Source organism: Nymphalis io, chromosome 30, assembly GCF_905147045.1.
Source record: "Nymphalis io chromosome 30, ilAglIoxx1.1, whole genome shotgun sequence".
NCBI lineage: Eukaryota > Metazoa > Arthropoda > Insecta > Lepidoptera > Nymphalidae > Nymphalis > Nymphalis io.
Genome location: NC_065917.1, coordinates 358468 through 382809, shown reverse-complemented (window position 1 = coordinate 382809; position 24342 = coordinate 358468). Strand labels below are relative to the sequence as shown.

Sequence of the window (24342 nt, the reverse complement as noted above, 5' to 3'; positions counted from 1 at the left end):
ATGTTAATGTACCAGGAGATCATAAACAGTGAGTCGGTCTCACCGAACGATTAGATTAAAACAGTCAATTAGTTTCAGTTAGGATTACAGTGTTAATGTACCAGGAGATCATAAACAGTGAGTCGGTTTCACCGAACGATTAGATTAAAAAAGGCAATTAGTTTCAGTTAGGATTAGAGTGTAAATGTACCAGGAGATCATAAACAGTGAGTCGGTGTCACCGAACGATTAGATTAAAAGAGTTAATTTTGACAAGACGAAGGTTGTGGGTTCGATTCCCACCCAGGACAGACATTTGTGTGCATGAACATGTCTGTTTGTCCTGAGTCTGAGTGTGATTTTCTGTATAAGTATGTATTTACAAAAGAAAAGTAGTATATGTAGTATATCAGTTGTCTGGTTTCCATAGCACGAGTTTTGTACAAGCTTAATTTGGGATCAGATGGCCGTGTGTGAAAAATGTCCCAGGATATTATTATTATTAGTTTCAAAGATTTAGAATTAGGATTACGATGTTAATGTACCAGGAGAACATAAACAGTGAGACGGTTTCACCGAACGATTAGATTAAAAGAGTCAATTAGTTTCAGTTAGGATTACGGTGTTAATGTACCAGGAGATCATAAACAGTGAGACGGTCTCACCGAACGATTAGATTAAAAAAGCCTGACAACTTATATACTACTGTAGGGGCTATTGCTGCCCTAACTATTTCGGAGGTTTCTTGAGTATCGTAATAAACTTGTTGATGCTTCAGGTGGAATGATTTATTTGAAATTTACACAGATATATATACAAAAATGACAATTATTAATAACCAATAAACAATATTTACAGAAATTCGTCTCCAATAAAAAGTTTCACATTATAACCAATGAAATTGGTTATAATGTGAAACTTTGTGATGAGTTACAATTTAATTACCGGTTTACCAATCGGAAGGGCTATAACAAGAATAAAATTCTTTAAGAAAATTATGTACAAATCAAAACATTGGCTTTTCTACCAATAGCGAGTGAGTATGTAAGAACTATAATTATTTCTTACGAATTGTACGAGAGGTGAGGGGCGCACCGTCGCCGCGGGGGGCACCATATAAATACGCGCCTATCTGTGTCCATACAAAACTCGGCGTATGTGCTCCTACGTTTTAGTAACCGCGCGCCTTCGGCTCGCGACGGTCATATGCTTGATGTTTTGTATGGACGCTGCGTGTGGTAGGTAATGTAGGTCCCACATCACTCCCCCTCAAGAAAATCGTACGGATGGCTTGACTTTTCTTCCAGATCTCGTCGTGTAGGTCGGAGAGTTGTCCTGGCATCTGCTGCTGACCGGTGGGTCCTCAGACGATGGCGACTCGTTGTATGTATATGCTGGCTTGAGTCTGTCCAATGCGACAACTGTCGTGCGTGTTGGCAGATGTATCTGGAAGTACTTGTCGTAGCGTTTCAAAATTTCGTAAGGCCCATCGTACGGCGAAGTTAGTGGAGCTCGAACTGTATCGTTGCGCACGAATACATGCGTACACGTCGCTAGGTCTTTGTAAACAAATGGTTTGTTTTGCGGCGTGTGCGAGCGCGGCGTTGGTTGTAGCGTTGCCATGTTCTCGGTGAGGCGGCGTACATACTCGGCGTCGTCAATCTTCGACTGTGTAGGTACGAAGAAATCTGCAGGTATGCGCAGAGTAGTACCGTAGGTAATAATTGCCGGACTAAAGTTGTTATCGCTGCGTAACGCCGTGCGTAAACCGAGTAGCATGGTGGGTAACTCGTCCGTCCATTGAATTGTAGCTTCGCGCGCTATCAGTGCAGCTTTCAGGGTTCGGTGCCATCGCTCAATTTGGCCATTCGATTGCGGGTGGTATGCAGTAGTTCGAATTCTTGTAATTCCGAATCTTTTCATGAGAGAATTGAATAGCTCGGATTCGAACTGACGTCCTTGATCCGTTGATATACGCAGCGGGCAACCGAAACGTGCGATCCATTGTTCGTATAAGGCTTTTGCGACGTTTTCAGCTGTTATATCTTGTATCGGTACTGCTTCGGGCCACTTCGTACAGCGATCGATCATAGTCACTAGATATCGACACTCCTTCGACGGTCTTAGCGGTCCGACTATGTCGATGTGTATATGTTCGAAGCGCTGTGACGGCGGGAACTCGCCTAAGGGTGTGATGACGTGTCGATGTATTTTTGCTCGTTGACAATTAATACACGCCTTAGTCCATGTACCGATGTCTGTGTTCATGTTCGGCCAAAAGTATTTCGAACTTATTTGTTTTCTTGATGTCCGCACGCTCGGGTGGCATAGATCGTGTTGCGCTTTGAATGCTGCGTAGCGATAAATGCTCGGTAGGTACGGTCGCGGCGTCGCGGTAGACAGCTCGCATGTAATTGGCTGCTGTATCCCAGGCATCGCGACGTCGGCGAATTTCAAGTTAGGTTGTCTTCGTAATGATTTTAGTTCTTCGTCGTTATGTTGATCGATGGCTAATTGATTGAAATCGATGATCGTCGGGCATTGAATGTCTTCTATGCGTGAGAGAGCGTCGGCGACTGTGTTTTCTTCCCCTTGTATGTATTTGATATTTGAGCAGAATTGACTAATGAAATGTAGTTGTCGTTCTCTTCTCAGAGTGTCGGTACTATTTGCTTGGCGATGTAGTGCGTAGGCAAGTGGCTTGTGATCGGTGTACACAGTCACTTCGCATCCCTCGATGAGTCATCGGAAGTGTTTTACAGCTGTATAGATCGCTAGTAATTCGCGATCGTATACACTGTAGCGGCGTTGTGTAGCACTCATTGCTTTTGAGAAGTATGCGAGCGGTTTCCATTCGTTGTTTACTTTCTGTTGTAGTATGGTGCCGAGACTGTGATCTGAAGCGTCAGTCATGATGCTGAGTTGTGTACCGGGTAGCGGATGAGTCAAAGTTGTAGCTTTTAAAATGCTTTGACGGCAATTTTCAAAGGCTACGTCGGCTTCCGGTGTCCACTCGATCGGGGTTTTGTCGTTTTTCTTACGGTTGTGCAAATATTTGTTGAGTTCGTGTTGAAGTTCGGCTTGATGTGGTAGGCAGTCTCGATAGAAATTCAACATGCCTAGGAAGCGACGTAACTCGACGATGGTTTTCGGTTTCGGATATTTTGAAATGGCTTCGATGCGATCTTCAGTCAGTTTGATTCCGTCCGCTGAGACTTCGTAACCGAGAAAATTAATTTTGCTTTTTCCGAATTCGCATTTTTCTAATTTCAGTGTGACGCCAAATTTTTCTAATCGCTGTAATACTTGATGTAATAATTCAATGTGTTTTTCTTCGTTTTCGGAATATAATAAGATGTCATCGACGAAACAGAAGCAGTTTTCGACGCCTCGGAGTACTTCGTGCATAAATCGCTGGAATGTCTGGCTCGCGTTACGTAGTCCAAAGGTCATGCAGTTGAATTCAAACAAACCGAATGGAGTTATAATCGCGGTTTTCTGTGCGTCTTCCTCAGCAATTGGTATCCAGTAGTAAGCCATTTTTAAGTCGATCTTCGAGAATATTGTCTTGTTATGAAGTTGATATGTGAAGTCTTGTATGCAAGGTATCGGATAGCGGTCGGGTAGTGTGATCGCATTTAGACGTCTGTAGTCACCGCAAACTCGTAAGCCGCCGTCCTTCTTCTTCACAACGTGTAGCGGGCTCGCCCAGGGACTGTTTGACGGTTTGCAGATGCCCATTTCCAGAATATTCTCTTCCTCAGTCTTTGCAGCTTTATACTTATCCGGTGGAAGCGGACGCGGACGGGCGTAGAGTGGCGGGCCAGTTGTCTCGATATGGTGGACGACGTTATGCTTCGAAGGTTGTTTGAGTGACATGGGTCGAAGTACATCTGGATATTGCTTCAGTACGTGGTAATAGGCTTGGTTTGTGCCGATTACGTGTACCTTTTATGTTTCTGTTTCAGCGCCTGTAGAAATTTCAATAGCATCGACGGAAAGTTCGGTGACTTTATCTATTAGTTTCTTCTTATGCAGGTCTACTAATAGTTTGAAGTGTCGTAGAAAGTCAGCTCCCAAGATCGATGTTTTGACGTCAGCGATGATGAATGTCCATAGAAAGTTTCGTCGTAAACCAAAATCCAATCTTAACGTTTTTTCGCCATACGTCTTGATAGGTGTGTTGTTTGCGGCAAATAATCTGCAGGCGTTTTCGATTTTTGTATTGCTTCTATAATTTGATGCTGATAATACGGATATATCGGCGCCGGTATCCACGAGGAAACGTTCTCGAGTGTTGCGATCGTAGATACATAGGCGGTTGCTGGCAGTAGGGACATCGAGGTCCGCCGTAGTCGATGTCGGAGCTAGTTTAAAGCTTTGTTTCTTCGGCAACACGGCGATTCGCAACGCTTCGCTTTATCGCCGAATCGGTAATGGTATTTACATTCCCACGTGGCATCGCCGGGCTTCACAGATGATTTGTTTCTTGTTGAGTTTGAATTGGATCGTGGCCTTGACTGGGAGCGATAGCGACGGTATTGACGATGTGTGGAGCGGCCGCGTATTTCGTTGATTTCTAGCGACAATTTTTCTAGCTGCTTCGATAACATTGCTATTTGTGTTGATACGGCGTCGTTCGTAGTTGTTGTTGCGGTCGATACAGCGGCGATCATCGCGAGCTCGGAGTATTCCGCCATCTTGTCGGCCATGGCGGCGAGTGTGTCGAGTGATGACTCGGTATTTACGGATAGAACAACGCGTATCTGAGTAGGTAAATGGTTAAGCCACTCGATACGGAGCCCTTCGTTCGTAATCATACCGGCGCTTAGTTCTCGCATCTTGCGAAGTAATTGAGAGAGTTTCTGGTCACCCAGCTGTAGACCGCTGACGAGCTTCTGGAAGTTCTTTACGTCTGATTTTTCATATACGGCGAGTAGTCGGTTCTTCAATGTGATGTATTTATCAGTAGACGGCGTGTCGTATAGAATGTCGGTGACGTGTTGCAGGTCCGTGGCTTGCAGCTGTTGCAGGACGTAACGGAACTTCTGATCATCGGACGTCTTCAAGGGGTCGACGACAGCTTCAAATTGTATGAACCAGGCTCGTGGAAGGTCCCTCCAGAATGGTAGTATCCGTGACTGTACGGAGATGGCTGCCAGGTCTACCTCGGCCAGAGGTTTGGGGTCTTGAGCAGCAGTATCTTGATCCATTTTCTCAACGTCGGTAGGTCACCACTGTAGGGGCTATTGCTTCCCTAACTATTTCGGAGGTTTCTTGAGTATCGTAATAAACTTGTTTATGCTTCAGGTGGAATGATTTATTTGAAATTTACACAGATATATATACAAAAATGACAATTATTAATAACCAATAAACAATATTTACAGAAATTCGTCTCCAATAAAAAGTTTCACATTATAACCAATGAAATTGGATTATAATGTGAGTTACAATTTAATTACCGGTTTACCAATCGGAAGGGCTATAACAAGAATAAAATTCTTTAAGAATATTATGTACAAATAAAAACATTGGCTTTTCTACCAATAGCGAGTGAGTATGTAAGAACAATAATTATTTCTTACGAATTGTACGAGAGGTGAGGGGCGCACCGTCGCCGCGGGGGGCACCATATAAATACGCGCCTATCTGTGTCCATACAAAACTCGGCGTATGTGCTCCTACGTTTTAGTAACCGCGCGCCTTCGGCTCGCGGCGGTCATATGCTTGATGTTTTGTATGGACGCTGCGTGTGGTAGGTAATGTAGGCCCCACACTACATATACTACTTTTCTTTTGTAAATACATACTTATACAGAAAATTACACTCAGACTCAGGACAAACAGACATGTTCATGCACACAAATGTCTGTCCTGGGTGCGAATCGAAACCACAACCTTCGGCGTGAAAAGGCAAGTATCTACCAACCGCGCCAAACGTCTAGTCAAAATTAAATCTTTTAATATAATCGTTCGGTAAGACCGACTCACTGTTTATGATCTCCTGGTACATTAACAATGTAATCCTAACTGGAACTAATTGACTCTTGTAATTTAATCGTTGGGTGAGACCGACTCACTGTTTATGATCTCCTGGTACATTAACACTGTAATCATAACTGGAACTAATTGACTCTTTTAATCTAATCGTTCGGTGAGACCGACACACTGTTTATGATGTCCTGGTACATTAACACTGTAATCCTAACTGAAACTAATTGACTCTTTTAATCTAATCGTTCGGTGAGACCGACTCACTGTTTATGATCTCCTGGTACATTAACACTGTAATACTAACTGGAACTAATTGACTCTTTTAATTTAATCGTTCGGTGAGACCGACTCACTGTTTATGATCTCCTGGTACATTAACACTGTAATCATAACTGGAACTAATTGACTCTTTTAATCATTGGCATTGTAAGAAATGTTAATCATCGCTCACATCATCAATGCGCCACCAACCTCGGGAACTAAGATGCTATGTCCCCCGTGCCTGTATTTACATTGGCTCACTCACCCTTCAAACCGGAACACAACAATACCGAGTACCGCTGGTCTGCGGTAGAATATCTGACGAGGGGGTGGGACCTACCCGGACGGGCTCGCACAAAGCTCTCCCACCAGTAAAAATATATCGTATTGTCACCCCGACACCTCAACACGTGCCTCCCCCCCACCGCAGCTGAAGTGGTGGCTGCGCTCGGGCGGTGGCGCGGCGGTGTACGTGGTGGGTGTGCGCGACTGAGGCGCGCTGCGCGGGCTGCGGGCGGGCGCGCTGCGGGACATGGCGCACGCGCTCGGCGCCGCGCTCGTGGGCGCGCGGGCCCGCCTTGGGCGCCCGCGCGCGCCGTCGCCGAGGTGTACATCCGCAAGGTGGGCACGCCTGGAACTGGTACACCGAGGGGCCGCGAGGCCGCGATCGAGACGGAGATGGTTTGTCGATGTGTGCTTATAACGTTGCCATAGTACCCGCGTTCCCTGTTTTGGGAGATTTTCGGGACTTAATTAAAACTAAATAGGGTTATTAAATTTTACTTTTTAATGTTTATTATACATTTTTTTAATTATAATATTTTTTTGTTCCTCCTCCTACACCCGAAAACCGTTGCATTGTTTGTTTTTGTTTCCGTTATCAATAGTACTTCGGCATCTTTATATGGTACTGGATTAGCGTTCTCCTCATAAAGAATGGTTGCCACATATATTTCTATGTTACCCTCTTGACTCGGAATCTAATAATATTATAAATTCATGAAGAATGTTAAATCATGTTGTCGTTAGAAAACTATAAATAGGATAACGAATAAATATAACGAAGCACTTTAGTTTATTAATGGACTCCGTATTTATTTGTTTCATTGTCGACGAGTCGATATTTTTTATCGAATATCGGGACTTTTTTTAGCCGATGCTTTCAGCACTTACATGATAAATAATTATAGGTTATGAATAATAAAAACTGGAAAATCATATTATCTTTAGGATTTTAATGCGATATAAGGTTCCGTCATGCTATGGCATAAATAAACATCACTGAGAAACTATATTTTGAGACAAAATAGTCGTACTTACGCGTGAAAACACACGCCGGCAATTTTCTTCTTGCTGTCGCTTTAACATGAAATAATACGACACTGCACCACTGTATAACCATCGATATGATATAAAGATTGTTTCTCGGCCTTTACACTAGACTAGAATCGTTTTCTAACATAAATATAAGCGAAAAATGAACATAAAACACAATGAACGCACCAACTGTCAAGTTTGTTTCGCTACTTAAGTAGCGAAACAAACACCAACACTGGTTACACGATAAGGGTCAAAAGATTTGATAATTCTATCTCTGTCTAAACCTGTCTACGCTACAGTACGTACTCGGTTCGCAGCTGGCGGACACGCAGCAGAGCGTCGTGCTGCGGGTTGCAGTGATGGGGGCGAACGAGGCGGGCAAGTCGACGCTCATAGGCGTTCTCACTCAAGGTACGTTCGTTATTATCTTGTTGAAGTCGTGAGTTCTAGTAACTAAATTAAATATTGTAATGGGCTGGTGTCTGGTGGAGGATACTCTTTGGAAAAACAAGACTAATTGCTCTTACAAATGCGGTTTATTTTCCATCATGCGGGTGGTTACACTTAACAAATAGGCGAATGCACCTCTAAGTACGGAGCCAGCAGACTATCCCACCAGGTGGAAGTAGCCGGTAGCACTCGTATCTAGAAGCGAGTATTTTCTTAGAAAGCCTTCAAATAATGTCCCAGCAGGTGTGGAAGCACTATCTTGCAGCTATCAAGATCCCTAAGACTCGATACAAATATTTAAACACACCGAGCAGGTCATTATTCGTGAGCGAATCTTGCCAGCGCGTTTCAGCTTTGGTCGCGTATCGTAAAGCACCATCTAGTGATGAAAGGTTTAACTAAGTTCTATGGTTGGGTTTGAGATGGCGCTAGTTTCTTTGTTATAATATTGAGTATTTAATTACAGGCACAAGGGACATAACATCTTAGTTCCCAAGGTTGGTGGCGCATTGGCGATGTAAGCGATGGTTAACATTTCTTGCAATGCCAATGTCTATGGGCGTTGGCTATGGCCATACACTACGGGAGCCCCTAGGATGCGAAATAAGGTCATGACCAATCTGTACAATGCGCTGTGCATCCGCTCTCGTGTATGCCTTCCTACATGACTTGGAATTTTTATTGTAGTTTGCATTCAGTGAGTCAATGTTAGATGCCCCGCTAATGCAGCTGTTGATCCACGTGCGATATGCCGCCTGCTTAGATGATACAGCGTCGGCACATTCACGAGTGAACCAACGGTTACGCGTACCCCTATTGATGAGATCTGAGGTAGGAATGTAGTATTCCATTCCTAACATGATCTCATCAGCAACAGCAGCGGCACTAGCTGTCGGGTCATTCCCACTGAAGCGACGTTCCTTCCAAGGGACTGACGCATAGTAATCGCGCATACCGTCCCAATCTGCCGACTTATAGTGCTTTGGCACTATAAGTCGGCAGCAGCTACAAGTCGCGGCAGCAAACGCGACGTTTGCATACCGCTGATGGCGGCAGCTTGGCCTGTGGCACTTTGGTAGATATAAGGCTGTGATCCGAAGAACCAAGTGGAGCTTGAACCACAACCTGATATTCCACCGGGTGAGAAGTCAGCAGAAGATCCAGTAGAGAAGGCGCTTGCCCATCAATGTCTGGGATCCTGGTGGGCTGATCAACCAGTTGGGTCAAGTCGTGTGTGAGAGCAAAAGCATGAGCAGTTCTTCCAGCATGGTCAGTTTTGAGGGATTTCAACCATGATTCATGGTGAGCATTAAAATCCCCCAAAAACACCAATTCCGCGTTAGGAAACTGCTCTTGCGCAGCATCTGTCACCCGACTAAGATGGTCAAATAATCGGCTTGTCTCCAAGTCACCATTGTGAGATCTGTAGAGGCACACGTAGACTCGACTCTGACGAACCAGGTCCACACGTACCACCAACATGGAGAAGGAGGGGTCCTCCAAGCAGCGCAATCGGTGATAACAAACACCCGCCCTGACGAACAAGCATACTCCGGCTTTCCCTTTAAAAGATTCTTCTAGCATGTAGCCGGGATTGTTAAGGTAGCTGGTGTCGGCAGGGCGGAGTATTTGCGTCTCCGTGAGAAACAGCATTGATTATAATTGAAACTAATTGACTCTTTTAATCTAACTGTTCGGTGAAACCGTCTCACTGTTTATGTTCTCCTGGTACATTAACAACGTAATCCTAATTCTAAATGTTTGAAACTAATAATAATAATATCCTGGGACATTTTTCACACACGGCCATCTGATCCCAAATTAAGCTTGTACAAAACTCGTGCTATGGAAACCTGACAACTGATATACTACATATACAACTTTTCTTTTGTAAATACATACTTATAGGTTACATTTTCTGTATAAAGGAATCGGAATTGATCTCTATCTGATAAGGAAAAGGAATTGATCTCCAGATCGTCGTCGTCCTCTTCACCGATGGCCGCATCGGCGCTGATGGTCGGCGACAGTAGGGACTCACGAGGTAACGGACGCCCCTCAGGTGGTGCACCGCTGCATGCCAGAGCATGCAGCGGTGCTATACCGTGGAGGTGTACGCTCGCACTGCTATATCTGCCTTAGCAAATAGCGAGCGAGCGAGCTTGTGGACGAACTCCTCCACGGTGGGTGTCCTGGTGTCTCTATGGATGACATCATTTCTGACGTACTTTGGAGCTCCTACAATCAAGCGTAGGCATCGGTTCTGTTGGATCTGAATCCTCCGCTTCTGGTACGCTGAGCAGAGTGCGTACCAGGCGGGGGCCGCATACGTCAGGCGCGAGCGGACGTAGGCACCGTAGACCCTCAGTCTGGTCTTCAACGGAAGCCGCGACGTGAAGAGGGTGTGCAGCTTAGACCGGGCAGCCGCGGCATGACTCACCACCTTGTTAACGGTGGGTATCATGCGCAGCCTGCGGTCCAAGTGACACCCCAAGTAGCAGACTGAGGTCTGCCATCACACTTCCTGGCCTCGGAAGGTGAGCCGACGCATCGGCTTATCAGCACCGACAAGCAGAGCGGCCGTCTTACCAACGTTGACAGCCATCCTCCACTTGTCTAGCCAATCCGGTATCAGATCCAACACGCGTTGCATCCTGTTTATGGCGACGATCTGGTGGTAGGACGTTCCCCTCTGGCGCATGCTTACACAAACTCCATCGAGTGCCGCTACGTGGCGCTGGCGTTCCGGGACGATTCCATAACGTAGTCTCGAACGTATACCACTAGATGGCGTTGACCGAAATAATTCACCCGGTTGCGACACGGCCATCCTGCTTGCACACGCCCACGTGTGATTGTTAACCTGCCGACAAAACATACCACAGGAAAACCTTGTTCTGCTCGGCCACTTCTGACATTACATACACATCGGATAAATAAAGAAACTCTTAGATCACTACAGTTTAATTTCTATTAACAACTCAACTTCAACTCTACTTTAAAACAATATCGAACAATAGGAATTCAAAATAATCAAAATTACAATTACAGTCAAGATCACCACGCCAGGCCAGATACCACAGTCATTTTATTCCACATTAACACTATACTGCAACATTATCTTTAAAGTTTACAAAACTCTACGAGTAAAAACCTCTAGCGCCACGGCTCTAGCCGACTGGCAATCACATTGCCCTGCCGCATCCACCGCGTGGATCGAAAACTTGCATGTGTCCATGTGTATCACCCCGTGACTACACACCATTGTGGTCTCTCTTAGACCCCGACCTCCGCCTGAGTTAAACGCGCACCGCGCACCCACGGTCTACTTGAGTTGCCTCAAGAGTTACCGACTTCTACCGGGCTACGACTACGTAATAACTACAGGTACGGTCGAACGCAATACGGCCGCTAGCACCCCTTACTCGTCTACACACATTAAGCTTACTCGTCAATACCGTTACAGCTGTCATCAACATCAACATCAACTGGTAAATGACCTGCTGGCATTTTTCTTAATCGTCTAAATCGAAATCGTCGGTATATTGATGAAATGTATTGTTCCCATAGGTGTTTTTTTCCTGATATATCTAATATGGGAATATTATTTTCATCCGTAAGTTGGTGAGTCGTCTTTTTGTGTCCTACCAAAGATTTTATTTCCTTATGCAGGTTAAATGCATGATGTTTAGCATAAAGGTCCTCCACAAAATCACACTTGCACTGATACCAAGCATCTCTAGCATAACGAACTTCACGCCGAATTTTCTTATCAATCTCAGTGAAGAGGATCGCAACTTAACCACCAATTAAAAACTCCGGCAGACTTTAAGAATTATTTATTGTGACAAGTCAACAATGTTTACATTAGAGCGCACAGTAAAAATAGATGAAATAATTAATTTATTAAAAATAAACAACAACAACAGCGCTTATATAGGCATTCCCCTCTCACGATGACCACCACGCGTGCTTGCCACTTTTGGGACCTCCTCCTAGGCGAAAACAAAAGCGATGCATGCGGCCATCTTGCTGGGGGTGTGGTCAAGCGTGTGACGTCGCTGCGAGGACAATAGATGCGCATGCGACCATATTGCCGAAGGGGCGTATCCATACGTGTGACGACATACATCAGACCACTGCAACATCACCTGATCCATGACGTGGTTGATCAGGTGATGTTTGTGCTGCGTTTAGACGCATTGTGCACTCGCCACACTACTCCCCCGCCGAGACCGTGACTACGGGCGATAGTAGTTTGGGAATCTGACCACTCTACCACTCCTGGTTTTACTGGCAGGGATGGCATCAGACTTCTCCTGAACTTTGATATTCTGGTCTGTCTGGTCCTCAGCGAGTATGTAAGCTGGTTTCAGTCTGTCTATGCTGATTCGCTGCGTTTTGCCTTGTACGTCGATGTCAAAGGTTTTCTCCTCGCGTCGCAGCACCCTGTATGGACCTGAATAAGGTGCTTGAAGGGGTTTCCGATGGGGACCCTGCCGGATAAATACGTGCGAGGTAAGCCTAAGGTCTTTTGGTATGTAAAAAGTTTGATTAGAACTTGTGTGCCAAGATGATGGTTGTGGCCTTAATTTATTGACATGTGTTCGGATTCTACCAATGAATTCGGTGATGTCCTCGATGGTTGGGGGTGCTGATGAGAAGAACTGTCCAGGTAACCGCAGTGGTTCCCCATAGACAAGTTCGGCCGTTGAAGCTTTAATGTCATCCTTGAATGCGCTGCGTATACCTAGTAATACCCAAGGTAACACTTCTACCCAGTTCGGAGTAGAATGACAGGCAATTGCGGCTTTTAATTGACGGTGTAGTCTTTCTACCATACCATTAGCTGTCGGATGATATGCCGTTGTGGTATGATGGTTGGCACCGATGAGCTTGACCAGTTCTTTGAAAGCGCCCGACTCAAACTGCCGGTGGAAGGTGGAGCTACGACCAGGTCCCTTATTTCCGCCGTGTGCTGTGGTTCCAGTTGCGCTAGTACGTAATAGAACTTCGTGGAGTCTTCTCGGATGCCGGACAGGGTGAATTGGCCTTCGAGCTGTGCGAACCATAATTCTGGATCATCTGGGTTGAATACAGGTACTCTCACTCCAACTCGCATCGTTTCTCCAGTGGCCGGAAGGGCGGTAACAGCTGTGGCGTCACGTGATAATGGAGCGTCCGGCATTGACATCTTGAAAGGTCTTCTTCTTCTTCGTTCTTCAAACGTCGGGGTCACCAGTGAAGAGGATCGCAACTTAACCACCAATTAAAAACTCCGGCAGACTTTAAGAATTATTTATTGTGACAAGTCAACAATGTTTACATTAGAGCGCACAGTAAAAATAGATGAAATAATTAATTTATTAAAAATAAACAACAACAACAGCGCTTATATAGGCATTCCCCTCTCACGATGACCACCACGCGTGCTTGCCACTTTTGGGACCTCCTCCTAGGCGAAAACAAAAGCGATGCATGCGGCCATCTTGCTGGGGGTGTGGTCAAGCGTGTGACGTCGCTGCGAGGACAATAGATGCGCATGCGACCATATTGCCGAAGGGGCGTATCCATACGTGTGACGACATACATCAGACCACTGCAACATCACCTGATCCATGACGTGGTTGATCAGGTGATGTTTGTGCTGCGTTTAGACGCATTGTGCACTCGCCACATCAGTATACTTGCTATTGTCGGAATTCTTGTAGATTCTCCTTTCTTCGATAAGATCATATATTTTTTCTGTCATCCCACTCTGCTTAGGAATCCAATCTCTTTTCAAGTGTGTCTTATTGATGTTTAATATTTTGTTCTTCATTGAACACCACTCTTCCTCCACCGTACGCATTATCCCAGGTTTCTCATCTGCTGCCCACTCGTTTATTTCTTTCGCCACTTTATCTTGGATGTTAAGTTCTTTAAGTTTCCTCACGTCTATTGCGTGGTACTGTGTTCTCTTCTTTAGTTGTTTGAGTCTACATGATATTAACATGGATCGGTTTGATTTTGGTACTAAGTTAACAGGTGCATTAATGTATTTTGTGTTTATGATTACTCCCACTCCATACTTGTTGGAGCTATCCTCGGAACCAGAGTAATACATGGTGTAATTATTATCTATTTGGTGTTTACCTTTGCCTATCCATCTAATCTCACTTAGTCCCATGATGTTAATCTTCATTCGTTGCATTTCTTTGCAGACATTGTAGACTTTTTCAGGACTCTTCAAGCTTCTGACGTTCCACGTTCCTATCTTCATTTGTTGTTTTTTCCACCTGGAGATTCTTAGCACCCCTGTCCCATCTAAGGGACGCCAGGAACTCGGGGCCATTTCTTTCTTAGACGTTTCCATAAAGCTGACGATAACTAGGGAATAATAGTGCAGTGGTTTCCCCTTGCCTTCTGCAACAGACATTTTAGAGGTTACTTGTACCTCAAGGTCGCTGTTTCCCTTTTTCCAATCATGGTGCGTATGGTTATACCGCCATTGATCGGTCGCCAGAGCCTCGTCTGTTATCTAGCAGGGAGCACCACGTGCAGGTGAGGTTGGCAATTGGGTCGGTTTAGATGGTAGTTCCGTTCCCCCCTTACCCCCCTTTCTTATAAAATAATATAACATTTATAAACATATTTTATAGTAAACATACAAAAAGTTTTTTTTAAATTTAACTTTTTCTAATCTGTTATGACTAATAAAAACATTAAAATGCCGTATCGGTTATCTGTTGTGATTATTTTGATAATGAAATTTGTCATTATTTTATTGTATTATATTATGTTATTGTATTCAAAAGAAACGTTACTTATCTGTTCCCAAGTCACTTTCTGTGTGTTTTTTTTAAATATATATATCGAGCAGGCATAGTGAAATACATATAACACTACCTTAAACAATAATGACTGTTTCAAACCTAAACAAGCACCAGTGAATTTTCATGTGATTAGTTTGCGTTTAAAAATATCGTGAGACAGCCTGCATTTATAATTATCAAATTTCACTGAAATTCTGCTAAACAATCCACTGTGTATTATCCAAAAAGGTAGAACAGACCTTAACCAGCCAGCTTACTCGTACTTCCTAAAAATAACATAAAATAATTTTGAATTACATTGCTTGTTCGACTCTGTTACATATAATGACATTTTCGGAACATCCAGAATAAATACAGAAATTGGCAATATACCACTTCAATAAAAAAAAAATAACCAATGTCAGAAATGAAAATATGGTGTGTTGCCAAAACAATTTATAAAGCTTTTATTTTACAATAATACTATAATTATGAAATCGATTTTCAATATTTATTTGTTAAAATAAAACTTCAAAATATACAAGCGCTGTCCCGCAGTTTTATTCGCATTCTATCCAATTGAAGTTAAACAAAATGACGCCCTGAATTCGAGCCTTTTATGAGACCAATTTGCTTATAAAAAAAGGAATGTGAATAAAACCTCGGGCGGAACTAATTTGAAGCCTAGCAGTAGTATTTATATTATATGACGAGCCGTTTGGCGTGGTTGGTAGGTACCTGCCTTACACGCCGAAGGTTGTGGGTTCGATTCCCACCCAGGACAGACATTTGTGTGCATGAACATGTCTGTTTGTCCTGAGTCTGGGTGTAATTATCTATATAAGTATGTATTTACAAAAGAAAAGTAGTATACATATGTAGTATATCAGTTGTCTGGTTTCCATGGCCCAAGCTCTGCTTAATTTGGGATCAGATGGCCGTGTGTGAATAAAGTCCCAGGATATTATTATTATTATTATACATAGAGCTATACAATAAATCTTAGTCGGCGGTTCTGTGGTCGCGTTATCGTATGTCTATTGTATGAGCAAATAAATATTCGCTTTCAAATTGAGTTCCAATTTTAAATTAAGGCTTAGTTTGTTTTAATTTTTGTTATTTTCAACGTTAGGTAGTAATTATTAATATAAAACAATATACTTATATTTGATTTCGTGTCGTATCGTCTCGGTAGAATCCACACGTGAGTCCGATGAAATTATGCCACTTCACTGTATCAGATTATATAGACTTTAGATAAAACAGTTCAGTGCCTTCTTCTCCTTTGTTAAAGGATTCTTTTTTTTGAGCTTTAGTGTTATTCATAAAAAAAATTAAAGAGTAGAAAAAATTACGGTCGAAATATGCAAATTCATATATGTCTACAGAACTTGTACCTATGTAAGTATGTTTATAGATGTAGTAAGGGCTAGCTAATGTCGATAATATTAGTATATATGTTATTTTAAAGTTGCCGTCATGATTTTTCTTTAATACAATGATTATAAGAAAAAACTATGACAGATTTTTTTTTTGACGTCAAAGAAAATGACGCCCTGAATTCGAGCATTTTACAAGATACAAAAAAAAGACAAGTATCTACTGCTGCTTTAAGCTTTAAGGTCTTAAATCCCTCTATGAAGGTTAGGAGCTGTCTCAGGTTACTGCATTACCCTCGTGGTTAAAAGCGCGTTATTATATAGATTACTAACTCCGTAATATTTTAAGGGCTTAAATAAAATGTTTTTACGGAAGGACAGACAAAAAAAAATTACTTATTTTTGAGTCAGAAATCTTCGCAGTTTTACACAGAACACCTCACCAAAACTCATACACAATCGAATGATTAGTTCAAGAACGTTTACATAACGACAAACATACTTACAAACATTCCTTTTCATTTATTAATATGCTTAATGTTATTATGTATATTAGTAGTTTTATTCAAAACATAGAGCCGACATGGCCCAGTGGTAACAACGCGTGAATCTTAACCGATGATAGTGGGTTCAAAGCCGGCCAAGCACCACTGAATTTTCATGTGCTTAATTTGTGATTATAATTCATCTCTTGCTTTACGGTGAAGGAAAACATCGTGAGGAAATCTGCATGTGTCTGATTACATTGAAATTCTGCCACATGTGTATTCCACCAACCGGCATCGGAGCAGCGTTGTGGAATAAGCTGCAAACCTTCTCCTCAAAAAGAGGAGAGGAGGACTTTAGCCCAGCAGTGGGACATTCACAGGCTGTTACGGATTCAAAGCATGCTAATTTTATTTTTATCGTGTCAGTGAACTCTACTTAAATTTATTTATAATAAGAAAATTCACGATTGTCACGTTAAGAGTCTAAATTTAAAGAGGGTGACACTGCGAAGTACATCTATTTATATAATAATAGTTTTCGCCCGCAGCTTGACCCATGTTTGAGGGACTGAGACAGATGTATGTCCTTTGTCCTTTTCTGTTACAATGTCAACATTTTTTCGGTCATGATAATCGGTCGAGAAGTTAAAACGTAAAAGCGTAACAAAGAAACAAACACACTTTCACATTCGTAATATTAGTAAGTATTCTTTTGACCCTGTTGGTCTAGAAGCTATATATAAGGCCGCTGATCTCGAGGTCCTCAGTTCAATCCCCGGGTGGGGCTGATAGAAAGTTATTGGGTTATTCTTTTGAAAATTCTCAATAGCAGCTCGGAGTTTGGATGTTAGATGTGTGTTCATACCCGTGCCTCGGAAAGCACGTAAAGCCGTTGGTCAAGCGCTTGGACTCCCTTCGGTTGTTGTTGTATTGTTGAAACGTAAGCAATGAAGTTCTGAACAAAAATATCATCTATACTTAATATTATAAATGCGAAAGTAACTGTATGTCTGTTACGCTTTCACGGCTTAACCATCCCCCTATAACACGCGTGCGAAACTGCGAGTGTTAACTAGTATTCTAAAAGCAAAACAAAAACAAGCTTAATAACTAAATCTAAAAGTATAAGTAAGACATTCTAAAATAATTGTCTAACCATAAATCAATAAAATAACAGATAAAAAGCAAAAATCCACGCGAGTCTTGGTTCCAAAATGTCTTATACCATTCTAATCGCGCGCGGATTATACATATTTCTTCCATTTGTTTAATATTTAAATTTCATTATTGACGGGCCGGTTGGCGTGGTTGGTAAACACTTACCTTTCACGCCGAAGGTTGTTGGTTCGATTCCCACCAGGACAGATATTCGTGTGCATGAACATGTCTGTTTGTCCCTAGTCTGGGTGTAATTATCTATATAAGTATGTATTTACAAAAGAAAAGTAGTATATGTAGTATATCAGTTGTCTGATTTCCGTAGTACGAGCTCTGCTTAGTTTGGGATCAGATAGCCGTGTGGGAATAATGTCCCAGGATATTATTATTATTCGAACAATAATGGGTAATCTAATTTTTCAGACAAAAATGGACTCGTTCTTCAGCCTCTTCGATCCGTCAGATGGCAATACGAACAGACAGAATAATAAGAAAAAACATAAAAACGATCAAGAGAACGGCAGGAAGAACCCAGACGCACCCAAGGGTATGTACAAACCTTTGTATATATGTAATAAGTTTATTTATTGAAATAAAAACTAAAGTCGTTGCTCTGTTAAGCGAAATTAATTCTTTTTTATATCATATCACAAATTACTTCTACAAACAAAGTATGAGTACAAATTATAATTATTTACTAACCCGTAAAAAGAAACAACATTAAAAGCTATTGCTTCAAATATTTTTTTACAATCTGAATTGTTTCTTTTTTAAAAAAACGTCGTTAACTTTTTATTATATTAAGCCAGTGTGAATTTCTCTAATTATAGAATGACACATGACATAATGCAAAGTGTTGCCACAATAGATAATACTTGGACGTATTAAGTCGAAGTTAATGCACGTGCAATTTAAATTTAATGAAGAGCCCAAAGAGCTTCATTTACATATATATAACATACTGACATATAAACGCACAGCCCAAACTACTGCGACATGAAAATTTGCATACGGGTTACTTTTACGCAATAGGTTAGCACTTAGGAAGGATTTTTGAAAATTTAACGCTGCAGAAGGAACTCGGGCAGGAAGAACAGAAGGAAGAAGAACAAAGTATCGCCAGCGAAGGACGTCCTAACAACAGCATGGCAGAGTTCATCACAAGAAGTACCGGAACCGTTGAATAATCAATCGTCGATACCAAAGGTCTGTGACGAGAAAATCGGAAAGAACGTCAACGATTTGAAATCGGAAGACGATTTTAAGAAGACGAAGAGGCAACCGACCAATGATGATGAGGATGCAACGAGAAGTGGGACAAAGTTTGCCGATAGAGTGTACAATGTCATCGATAAGTTGGAGAAGGTCAGGATAAAGGACGATATGTATTTAGCTGGTGATTTCAATTCCGAGGACTTGGAGAGTGACTTCTTCTACAGCTCTGATGATATGGAAGACTTCTGCGATGATACGTAAGTGATGTTTTTTGATAATTAAAAAAAAGTATTATAATTTATGTGTTGTAAAGTAGTAAAGTAAAGTAACAGCCTGTGTATGTCCCACTGCTGGGCTAAGATCTCCTCTCCCTTTTTGAAGAGAAGGTATGGAGCTTGTTCCACCACGCTGCTCCAATGCGGGTTGGTGGAATACACATGTGGCAAAATTTCAGTGAAATTAGACACATGCAGGTTTCCAGGCGCCGTGGAGTACCGGCTTAGAATAGTACTCCCCCAATCTCATCCCGTGGCTGTCGTAAGAGGCGACTGAGGGACGGGGAAAAGGGGGGATGGGCAGCAGCGTCCCCCCTCCCATAAACATCTTACCCCCTACTGCGCTCGCCAACACGCCTGCCCAGCGCGGCGAGTATGGGCAAACCCCTCCCTTAATGGCAGATGCGCCCAAAAAAAGGCCCCCAGTTACCGGCAAGCCCGCTAGGCCCGACCAAGGTAGCGGTCGCGGTATTGGCAGGGCAGGGGGTGCTAAGAATCACCGGTTCACGGCAGGCTACCGTATAAAGCGACTGAAAATGGCAACGTATAATGGACGCTCGATGAGGCTGGACCATCACCTCGCCGAATTAGAAGTAGAGTTAAGTCATATAAACTGGCATATACTGGGGTTATCTGAAGTCCGAAGACAGGGGGAGGACACGATAACTCTAGAGTCCGGTAACTTACTCTACTTCCGCGAAGGTGATAACCTCTCCCAGGGTGGTGTCGGTTTTCTAGTCAAAAAGGATCTCATTAGCAGCATTGTGGAAATCAGTAGTGTGTCGAACCGGGTAGCGTACCTTGTCCTAAAACTTTCCGACAGGTACTCCCTGAAGGTTGTACAGGTATATGCGCCAACTTCGACATACTCTGATGATGTGGTCGAAGCGATGTACGAGGACATCGCAAAGGCCCTCAACGACACCTCGAGGGCCCACTATAATGTTGTTATGGGAGACTTTAATGCTAAAGTGGGAGTACAAGATAGCGGTGAATCGAAAGTCGGACCTTACGGCTTGGGCTGCAGAAATCACAGGGGGCAAATGCTGGTAAACTTTCTCGAAGCGCAGGGGCTTTTTTTGATGAATTCTTTCTTTCAAAAGAAGCCTCAGAGGAGGTGGACCTGGCGAAGCCCCGATAACGTGACAAGGAACGAGATAGACTTTATCATTTCGAATAAAAGGCACATATTTAGAGATGTTTCAGTGATCAACAGGTTTAATACCGGAAGTGATCACCGCTTGGTTCGAGGCACTCTAAATATCAACTTAAAAGCCGAAAGATCGAGAATGACGAGGTCTACTCTCCGACCTACCATGCTCCAAGCTGCTCAAGGCTCCGAAAAGTTCCAAATGGAACTTCAAAATCAATTCACCGCGTTGGAAACCATAAGCAGCATTGATGAGAGAACCGACACGCTGGTCAAAATACTGCAAAACACATCCCGCAAGTATTTTCCGCCACAGAGAAGAGACAACGCACCAAAACTCTCTGCTGAGACACTCGAGCTCATGAGAAAACGACGAGAACTACCATCGTTTTTGTCAGATAAGGCCTTAAACCGAACAATAAAAACGCTGACGCGACGCGATCTCCGACGCTCCAATACCCGTGCCATCAAGGCTGCGATTGAGCAAAATCGGGGATCGAAAGTGTTCGCTCGCAAGTTTGGGAGGCCGCGTCTGACAAAACTTAAAACTGAAAATGGTGGGGTCGTTACCTCTAGGCCTGAGATTATCGGAGAAGTAGAGAGGTTTTATGGGCAGTTGTTCTCTTCAAGATCGGATAAACCCGTGGGAATCAGTATTGATGACCAGCGCGCCCCTCTTATGCGCCATTACTCCGAGGAGCTCCCGGTCGTTGACCAAGGAGAGATTAGGGCGGCTCTAGAACAGCTTAAAAACAACAAAGCTCCGGGAGATGACGGAATCACAACAGAGTTGCTTAAGGCAGGCGGGACTCCGGTCCTGAAAGAGCTAGCAAGCCTCTTTAATTCCGTCATCCAACATGGCAAGACCCCGGAAACGTGGAGCGGGAGTGAGGTGGTACTGTTTTTCAAGAAAGGTGATAAAACCCTCTTGAAAAACTACAGACCAATCTCCCTCCTGAGTCACGTGTATAAGCTGTTCTCAAGAGTCGTCACGAACCGTCTCGCCAGACGACTTGACGAGTTCCAGCCCCCAGAGCAAGCCGGCTTTCGATCAGGCTACAGCACCGTGGACCACATCCATACTGTTCGGCAGATTGTGCAGAAGACCGAAGAGTACAATCAGCCGCTGTGTATGGCATTTGTGGACTACGAGAAAGCCTTCGACTCCATCGAAACCTGGGCAGTGCTCGACTCATTGCAGAGATGTCATATCGATTGGAGATATATCGAGGTACTGAGATGTCTGTACAACGCCGCTACAATGACTGTCCACATCCAGGACTGTAAGACGAAGGCGATCCAACTGCGCAGAGGGGTGAGACAGGGGGATTTAATATCCCCGAAACTGTTCACCAACGCGTTGGAAGACGTTTTCAAAACGCTGGATTGGACTAGGTATGGAGTCAATGTAAACGGCGAGTACATCTCACACCTTCGATTTGCCGACGATATCGTCATCATAGCAGAGTCGCTGGAACAACTCACCGAAATGCTGCGTAGCCTAGGCGAGTCTTCCCGGTGTGTCGGTCTCGGTATGAACTTGGACAAGACCAAGGTCATGTTCAATAGGCATGTCGTGCCGGGACCGATATACGTCGAGGGGAAACCTCTCGAAGTTGTTAGTGAATATACCTACCTAGGACAGATAATACAAGTCGGTAGGAACAACTTCGAGAAGGAAGCCGATCGAAGTATTCGCTTGGGATGGGCAGCATTTGGCAACCTTCGTCAAGTCCTCAAGTCGTCTATACCGCAATGTTTGAAGACGAAAGTCTTCAACCAATGCGTCTTACCTGCCATGACATACGGTGCCGAAACGTGGACACTAACTGCGGGACTAGTCCACAAATTCAAAGTCGCTCAGCGTGCTATGGAGCGAGCTATGCTCGGAGTATCTTTGAAGGATAAGATCAGAAATGAGATTATCCGGAAAAGAACCGGAGTCACCGACATAGCTTGCAAAATTAGCAGGCTGAAGTGGCAGTGGGCTGGTCACGTATGTCGTAGGACCGATGGCCGTTGGAGCAGACGAGTCCTAGAGTGGAGACCGCGAATCGGCAAGCGCAGCGTAGGGCGCCCTCCAGCCAGGTGGACCGACGACCTTAAAAAGGTGGCGGGCACCAACTGGATGCGGAAGGCGGAGGACAGGGAGCTTTGGCGCACCTTGGGAGAGGCCTATGTTCAGCAATGGACAACGATTGGCTGTTGATTGATTTGATTGATTGCAGGTTTCCTCACGATGTTTTCCTTCACCGTAAAGCACGAGATGAATTATAATGACAAATTAAGTACATGAAAATTCAGTGGTGCTTGCCCGGGCTTGAACTCACGATCATCGTTCAAGATTCATGCGTTCTTACCACTAGACCATCTCATCTCTTATGTATTGTAATTTTGGGTAATTATACGTTTTTTCTTAAGGCTTTGCTTGCTTTCCACGGTATGGAAGAGCAAGAAACAATAACATATCTATTCGCTTCACCCGGGATTTCAATCAAGGCTTTATATTTAAGCTCATTAACTAACATCTCGATTAAAAGAGTCAATTAGTTTCAGAGATGTAGAATTAGGATTACAGTGTTAATGTACCAGGAGATCATAAACAGTGAGTCGGTCTCACCGAACGATTAGATTAAAAGAGTCAATTAGTTTCAGTTAGGATTACAGTGTTAATGTACCAGGAGATCATAAACAGTGAGTCGGTCTCACCGAACGATTAGATTAAAAGAGTCAATAAGTTTCAGTTAGGATTACAGTGTTAATGTACCAGGAGATCATAAACAGTGAGTCGGTCTCACCGAAGGATTAGATTAAAAGAGTCAATTAGTTTCAGTTAGGATTACAGTGTTAATGTACCAGGAGATCATAAACAGTGAGTCGGTCTCACCGAAGGATTAGATTAAAAGAGTCAATTAGTTTCAGTTAGGATTACAGTGTTAATGTACCAGGAGATCATAAACAGTGAGTCGGTCTCACCGAACGATTAGATTAAAAGAGTCAATTAGTTTCAGTTAGGATTACAGTGTTAATGTACCAGGAGATCATAAACAGTAAGTCGGTCTCACCAAACGATTAGATTAAAAGAGTCAATTAGTTTCAGTAAGGATTACAGTGTTTGCATTTGTGTGCATGAACATGTGTGTTTGTCCTGAGTCTGGGTGTAATTTTCTGTATAAATATGTATTTACATAAGAAAAGTAGTATATGTAGTATATCAGTTGTCTGGTTTCCATAGCACGAGTTTTGTACAAGCTTAATTTGGGATCAGATGGCCGTGTGTGAAAAATGTCCCAGGATATTATTATTATTAGTTTCAAAGATTTAGAATTAGGATTACGATGTTAATGTACCAGGAGAACATAAACAGTGAGACGGTTTCACCGAACGATTAGATTAAAAGAGTCAATTAGTTTCAGTTAGGATTACAGTGTTAATGTACCAGGAGATCATAAACAGTGAGTCGGTCTCACCGAACAATTAGATTAAAAGAGTCAATTAGTTTCAGTTAGGATTACAGTGTTAATGTACCAGGAGATCATAAACAGTGAGTCGGTCTCACCGAACGATTTGATTAAAAGAGTTAATTTTGACGAGACGTTTGGCGCGGTTGGTAGATACTTGCCTTTTCACGCCGAAGGTTGTGGGTTCGATTCCCACCCAGGACAGACATTTGTGTGCATGAACATGTCTGTTTGTCCTGAGTCTGGGTGTAATTTTCTGTATAAGTATGTATTTACAAAAGAAAAGTAGTATATGTAGTATATCAGTTGTCTGGTTTTCATAGCACGAGTTTTGTACGAGCTTAATTTGGGATCAGATGGCCGTGTGTGAAAAATGTCCCAGGATATTATTATTATTAGTTTCAAAGATTTAGAA

At 43.1% G+C, this 24342-nt stretch overlaps 2 protein-coding genes, 1 long non-coding RNA gene and 1 pseudogene across 3 annotated transcripts; 1 reads left to right on the top strand and 3 right to left on the bottom strand.

Annotated features, from left to right (window-relative positions):
• Positions 1–1248: 1248 nt before the first annotated feature.
• On the bottom strand, positions 1249–2247 carry LOC126779826 (uncharacterized). Its single transcript, XM_050503944.1, has one exon. It carries the CDS (start codon positions 2245–2247, stop codon positions 1249–1251), a length of 999 nt encoding a protein of 332 aa, XP_050359901.1.
• A 2099-nt stretch (positions 2248–4346) lies between these two features.
• Positions 4347–5192, bottom strand: LOC126779825 (uncharacterized). Its single transcript, XM_050503943.1, has one exon. It carries the CDS (start codon positions 5190–5192, stop codon positions 4347–4349), a length of 846 nt encoding a protein of 281 aa, XP_050359900.1.
• Positions 5193–11831: 6639 nt separating this feature from the next.
• On the bottom strand, positions 11832–12936 carry LOC126780165 (uncharacterized). Its single transcript, XR_007670448.1, has 2 exons — positions 12851–12936; positions 11832–12503 (listed from the first exon to the last, which is right to left on the bottom strand). It is a non-coding gene; the product is annotated as an uncharacterized LOC126780165 (long non-coding RNA).
• A 6183-nt stretch (positions 12937–19119) lies between these two features.
• The window catches only part of LOC126779824 (GTP-binding protein 2-like), an 88966-nt pseudogene continuing 83743 nt past the window's right edge, over positions 19120–24342 (top strand).

Coding starts and splice junctions, on each gene's coding strand:
- LOC126779826 (XM_050503944.1), bottom strand. CDS start 2,247: ATGAACACAGACATCGGTACATGGACTAAGGCGTGTATTAATTGTCAA.
- LOC126779825 (XM_050503943.1), bottom strand. CDS start 5,192: ATGGATCAAGATACTGCTGCTCAAGACCCCAAACCTCTGGCCGAGGTA.